General features: G+C 54.6%; 1 protein-coding gene across 1 annotated transcript in view; it reads right to left on the bottom strand.

The window, feature by feature from the left end:
* The window catches only part of F2 (coagulation factor II, thrombin), a gene marked incomplete in the record, with an annotated part of 17,568 nt that overhangs the window by 5,401 nt on the left and 5,364 nt on the right, over positions 1-6,803 (bottom strand). Inside the window, 6 exon segments of the mRNA XM_027775412.1 lie at positions 2,472-2,653; positions 2,880-3,053; positions 3,900-4,067; positions 4,574-4,700; positions 4,773-4,907; positions 5,229-5,543. Of these exon segments, the coding sequence (XP_027631213.1) occupies positions 2,472-2,653; positions 2,880-3,053; positions 3,900-4,067; positions 4,574-4,700; positions 4,773-4,907; positions 5,229-5,543 (1,101 nt within the window).

Raw genomic sequence — 6,803 nt, 5'->3', positions numbered from 1 at the left:
CTTGATAATCACGCTGGGCGTGTGTTTGTGTGTGTGTGTGTGTGTGTGTGTGTGTGCTCAAAATCCTGAGAGGAGAATGGAGGAGAAGGGACTGCGGCACGGCCATCCCCTGTAGAGTGTTTTCACACTGTCCCTCTCTCTGTCTCTCTTCAGCAAGTACCCTATGGCAAAAACCTATGCAAAACAAAAACAAACAAACAAAAATTTAATGTAAAAACAAAAAAGCTTTTAATGCTAAAAACCAAAATTCACAATGAATAAAAACTACAAGAAATGCAAGGAGGACCAGCAGTTGGCATAATGGCTATGTTGCTGGGCTCCCATGTAGTCGACCACAGTTCGAGTCCTGGACCCGGTGGCTTAAACTCACACTGGAAACATGTATGTGCGCGCCCAAGATCCCGAGAGGAGAATGGAGGAGAAGGGATTGTGGCGTGGCCATCCCCCCTGGGGGGTGATTTCTCGCTTTCTGTCTTTCTGTCTCTGTCTGTCTGGCAAGCGCACGCGCCCTATAGCAAAAACCTCTTTAAAAAAAAAATGCGCATTAATAGTAGAATTTAGCATACCAAGCTTGGGGCCAGCAGATGGCATGGTGGTTAAGGCGCTGAAGGCACTCACTCCCACATGGCTGACCACAGTTCAAGTCCCAGACCTGGTGGCTTGCTTTTTTACTTTCTCTATCTCTCTCTGTGTCTTTGTCTAGTCAAATTAGAATAAATGGATGAACAAATAAAATTTTTTAACTAAGCTCAATACAAGAAGATCAACTGAACCAAAAATAAATAAGGAGATAGCTTACTTAAGTATTAAACAAGTAATAAAGTACATCTATGGATATATGCCAAACTTTTTTTTTTTTTTTTTGGCTAGAGGATGTGTGCGCTCATCAGAGATAAAGAAACAAAAAGAAAGGGAGAAGAGAAAGCACTGTCTCTCCCACAATGAGGATGGTCATGCTGCAGTCCCTTCTCCTCCCTCTTGTCAGGATTTTGGGCACGCATGCACACACACCTGTCATGTTTCTCAAGCTGCCTAGTCTGGGACTCGAACCATGAAGTCAGCCATGTGGGATCTGGCTGCCTTAACCACCAGGCCATGGAGCCCAATATATGTCAAATTTGGAAAATAAGGACGATATTCTCTCAAGCATGTATGTAACATTCACAGGATTTGATCAAAAGAGAGTGCTCTAAAAAAATTTCAATTCCATAAGGTAAAAATATTACAAATAATAGTCTCTGGTCACAGTGCAATAAATTCAAAATTATTAACAAAATCAAAATACAAGAGGGTCTGCTCATCTGGAAGTTTTTTTTTTTTTTTTTTTGAGAGGTTTTTTTTTTCACTATAGGGCACGTGCGCTCGCCAGACAGACAGAGAGAGACATAGAGACAGAAAGCGAGAAATCACCCCCCAGGGGGGATAGTCACGCCGCAATCCCTTCTCCTCCATTCTCCTCCCGGGATCTTGGGCACGCACGCACACGCGCCCGGCATGAGTTTTAAGCCACCGGGTCCGGGACGCAAACCGCGGTCGACTACGTGGGAGTCCAGCGACATAGCCATTACACTAACTGCTGGTTCCCAGCTCATCTGGAAGTTTTAAAACCATCTATTAAACAATTATTGGGTGAAAGTGGAATACAAATGGAGACTATAGAATTTCTTAAAAAAGCAATGATAGGGACCAGCAGGTGGTATGGTGGTTAAGGTGCTGGACACTCCCACATGGCTGACCATGGTGTGAGTCCTGGACCTGGTGGCTTACTTTCCCTCTTTCTCTCTGGTCAAATTTAAAAAAACGAATGAATGAATAAATAAAATTAAATAATTAAAAAAAGAAAAAGAAAAAAAGCAATGATAATGAAAACTCTACATAGTGTTTTCTTTTCTTTTGTTTTTAGATTTTTGCCACAGGGTGCATGAGCTCACCAGAGACAGACAAAGAGCGAGAAAGTGAGGAAGCACCCCACACACATGCCACAATCCCTTTTTCTCCACTCTCCTCTTGGGATATCGGGCACATGCACCTGGTGTGGTTTTCAAGTCACTGGGTTTGGGACTCGAACCGCAAAATCAGCCATGTGGGATCCAGCGCCTTAACCACCAGCTGGAACCTCAGGTCCCTATTTTATACCCTAGAATGCTGCCTGGGACACAAATATTTGCTGTATAAATAAACGCCTTCTCCCCACCTATGTCCCCACGGCTCTCTGAGCACTGCAGGGGCGGCTGGTGCCACTCACACACGGTCTATTACTCTCCCGGTTACCCTCGGCCGGCCTTAGGGATGGCGACTTTGGTCTCCATGTTACAGAGGAAGGAACAGAGCCTCCAAGAGACTAAGCGACCTGCCCACAGTCACATGGCTTGTAAGCACCAGAACTTGAACCCCAATCTGTGCTTGCCACATGCCCGGCCCCTCCTGGCCCTTGCCCCTGCTGCCCACGGGCCTGCCCAGCCCAGACTTGCCGGCACAGAACATGTTGTCGGTGATGCGGATGCGGGTGGAGGCCTTGCAGACCGGTCGCTCGACGATGGGCAGATTGACCACCTGCAGGGCGTTGGGCTGCACCTCGTCCACGCTGGCTATCCACGTCTCCTTCAGGTTGCCCCAGCCCGTCACCCGCCCCTTGTATCCAGAGACGAGCAACCTTGGGGAAATGGAGAAAGACTGGTGAGGACCGGCCCCGCCCAGAGCCCCGGGCCCAACCCCTTCCCTAGAGACTCAGCCCTAAAACACCAGCGCAGGGAAAGACTTTGGGGTTCGCTCCAAGGAGCCGAGGGCCAGAAAGGGGAAGGAGCCTCCGCAAGGCCGCAGGTGCCGGTGCCGGCCGCGCTCGGGCTCTGCCCGCTCCCTAGCGGCCTCTGGCCTCGCACCTGACCGCCGTCTCCTTATCGGGCAGGCACACGGGGTGGATGCGGTCGCTGAAGGTGATGGGGTTCTTGAGCTTCAGCAGAGCGATGTCCCGGTCCAGGTTCTCACGCCAGTTGTACCTGGGATGGATGTAGATCTTCTCCAGCATGGCGATCTTCTCGATGTTCCGCTCGTACCTGCACAGACCAACAGAGACGCGGTGAGACGCGGTGAGGCCAGCCCGCCCCAGCAGGTGCGGCTGGGCCCATGAGGAAGGAAACTGCTTGCCCTCAGGGTCTGCGAGTCAGGGTGCCTGCTGAGCCACCAGTGGCTGTCCACTGTCCACTGGCAGCGCCTTCCTGGGCTGAAAGCTGCACTGGGCGTTGGAGTCAGAGAGCCCAGGAAGACGGGGAGGCAGGGCACGGGATGCACAGTGTAGTGTCTCCATATACACCGCTCGGGCCATGCCCTGGAGTCTGGAGGGGGGCTGGGGGTAGACCAAGAGTCTTTTTTAAAAAAAGGTTTTTGCCATAGGTCACGTGTGTACTCACTGGAGAGCCAGAGTGAGAGAAAGTGAGAAATCACCCCCAGGTGGGATGGCCATGATACAATCCTTTCTCCTCTAGGGATTTTGGGCGTGCTCACAACATGCACCTGGTATGTTTTTCTTTTCTTTTAGAATTATTCATTTAATTTAATTTATTATTATTATTTTAAAATTTGGTATAGGGCGCATGCACTCACTAGAGAGACACAGAGAGAGAGAGACAAAGAACGTGAGAAAGCAAGGCCCAGGTCTAAGATGTGGACCGCAGTCAGCCATGCGGGAGTCCGGCACCTTAACCACGTCACCTGCAACCAGGGTTGCCTGTCCCAACTCCAAACCACAGTCAGGAGTGACCAAATGGACCTTCTGGCAGAGAATGCTGGGATGTCTTGTGGTAGGGATGGATAGACACAGCCCACATGCCCCAGGGCCACTGGAGTCACTCAGGGTCCCTCTGGAGGACGCAGACCCTGCCAGACCCCCATGGCGCCCATACCTGTTGCGGGAGTGCTTGCCGATGCGCACCAGAAGCTCGTTCTCGGTGAAGTTCTTGTCCCAGGGCGGGTACAGGAGGCAGTGGGCGGCAGTGAGGATCCAGCGGTCACTGAGGAGGCTGGCCCCGCACAGCAGCTCCTGAGGATGCTTCCGGAAAAGCATCACCTGCCTGGGATGGGGGTGGGGACAGGAAGCATTAGAAGCTGGGGCAGGCCTCTCCACCAGCCCTAGAAGGAAAAGGCCCCAAGTTAAGAACCAGCCAAAGCTGCCTACTGGGCCTGGAGCCCAGCTGGGCCTGGCCGCCCTTGGAGACCGGAGCCTCCGTGTGATGCTGAAGGGCCGCCTGCTGCTTTCTGCACTCCTGCCAGATTCTTCCCGCCCCGATTTCCCACAGCTCTGGGCTTAGAACTGCACCTGTGTCCTGACTGCAGCCCAGGCCATGAGCCTGAGGTTTGTCCCTTACACTCTCTGGGCCTGAGCTGTGTCATCTGCCTGGGAGGTAACAGACCCAATGCCCTTGCGCCTGTGAGGACCAGACTAGACCAGGCTGCTCGGCCGGCAGCCCCAGCCTGGAGGTGCAGTCCCAGCCTGGAGGGCAGACAGGCATCCCCGGCTGGGGCGGCGGCCAGCAGCATCCCGCCCCGCAGAGCAGACCGTGGCGGGGCCAGGACTCACCAAGGCGCACTGCCAACCTCTGCCTCCCGGCCCTTCACGATGCGCCCAGCAATGTAGGAGTCAAGAAGCTCCTTCTCTGTCGAGTCCTCCAACGACTTCTTCTCGAAGAGAGGCCGCAGCCCACAGTCTGTAGAGCCAGCAGGTGGTGAGGGTCCATCCTGACACCAGCCCCGCAGCCCACAGGTGCCCGTGGCCTCACCTGCCTCCCCAGCTCCAAAGGTCTTCTCATTGAAGAAGGGCTGGAACTCCTGGGTGCTGGTGCGTCCTTCGATGGCTTGGTCTGGGTCTTCCTCCAGCCCATCTCCTGCCTCCTCCTCCTCCTCCAGGGCCTCCTCTGCAGGGAGCCGGCACTTGGGGCAGGGCTGGGCCACCACCAGCCCCAGACACTCCCAAGCCCCCTGCTGGTCTTGGAAGCCCCTTGGTGCAGAGGTTAAGAGCACACACGCAGCTGGGCTCTAGGCAACCTCACTGCCCCAGGCCTGTCTACGCGTCTGCAAAACGGCAGGGCCTTGCCCAACGCAGTCACTTCGGGCTGTGATGAAGGCGCTCACACGCACGGGGGATAAGCCTCAGACAAGCATGGATGTCTGTGGCTCTTCTTATTCCCCCCAGGCTTTGTCCCCTACGTCTCAGCCCCCCTGTCCTGCCCACTCACCGCAATACTTGAGGTCGCAGTACTCAAAGTCGCCAGGGGCCCCAGCCACGTAGCACCACGCGCCCTCCTCATCCCCGTCTGGGTTTCGGCAGAAGTTCTCCACCAGCGGCACCGCGGGGTTGAAGTCCTGGTCCTTACTCAGAGCCTTGGCCTCCACGCTGGCCCAGGCCAGGCAAGGGGACCCTTGTGTGGTCACTGCCAGGCGTCCCTGGTACTGCCGGCCACGGTCGGGCACACACGGCTCCGAGGACGGTGGCAGGTTCACCCTGGAGCCTCCGGAGCGTGGGGTCATCTCCACAGTGACATGTTCCTGGCCTGATGGGCGAGAGGCCCCAGGGGTCAGAGTGGGTGGGGACCATAAGGGGAGTCAGAGACAAGACTGAGTCCCCTCTTGCCTCTTTCTGCCACAAGGCCTCTGAGCCTCATCTGCCTGCTGTGGGAGGGGTGAGTAAAGCGCCCTCACCCTCGGGTGGTTGGAGGATCAAACCAAATCTACAGCCTCAGTCTGCCGTAAGTCAGCCACACTGAGCAGGTTTGGCCTTTGGGCCTCTCTGCAATCTATTGGTAGTGACTGTCGTTTATTTATTTATTCATTTAGCGAGAAATTTTTGCTATAGAGCATGTGCACTCACTGGAGAGTCAGAGAGATAGAGAATGAGAAATCAAGCCAAGGTGCAGTTCTCCTCTCGGCTCTGCCGGGACCAGGGACCGCCGGCTTGCTCTGGTCCGGGGTCAGTGGGCAGGACTGACTGCCGATTCTGAGCCCGGGCCTTCTGACAAACGGCGTGCTTCTCCACCGCTCGGTGCTCCTGCCATCACCGTGGGAGTAACTGCCGCCTTTCAGACCTGCCCCAGCGTGAACACGTGGGGACACACCTGGGCCCGGCCGCAGCCAGGAGCCAGGCTCAGCTGGACCCTCTGACTGAGACAGAGTCACCACCAACATCACTGGGCCCCACAGACGAGCACCTAAGTGCCCCGGGATGGCACAGTTGTGCACTTCACAGCGCCTTGTGGCCGTGGCCAGACGCACCGCGGGGAATAACAGCGGCAGGATTACGTGCAGCCCACCTCGCTCTGGGCCCAGTCACACGGGAGCCTGGACTCTGCACGGGAGGCTGGGTTTGTTTTTTGTTTTTTAGAGAGGATTTTGCTATAAGGTGCATGCATTCTCTAGAGACTCAGGGAGACAGAGAGATAGGAAATGAGAACTCAGTCCCTGGGGGGCATTCTCCAGAGACTCAGAGAGACAGAGAGAAAATGAGAACTCAGTCCTTGGGGGAGATGGCCATGCAGCAATCCCTCCTCTTACATTCTCCTCTTGGGATCTGGAGTAAGCATGCACATACACCTGGCATGAGTTTCGAGCCACTGGGTCCAAGACTCAAACTGCGGTCGACCATGTGGGAGTCCAGGGACTTAGTCACTATGCCATCAGCTGGCCCCTGGGTTTTGTTTTTGCTTTTGTTTTTAAGAGTGATTTTTGTGGAACCGGCAGTTAGCATAATGGCTATGTCGCTGGACTCCCACGTAGTCGACCGCAGTTCGAGTCCCGGACCTCAGTGGCTTAAACTC

This window comes from Tupaia chinensis, unplaced genomic scaffold, assembly GCF_000334495.1.
Source record: "Tupaia chinensis unplaced genomic scaffold, TupChi_1.0 Scaffold000561_1, whole genome shotgun sequence".
Classification (NCBI taxonomy): domain Eukaryota; kingdom Metazoa; phylum Chordata; class Mammalia; order Scandentia; family Tupaiidae; genus Tupaia; species Tupaia belangeri.
The sequence above is the reverse complement of the archived record's forward strand: the minus strand, read 5'-3'. Positions and strand labels throughout refer to the sequence as shown.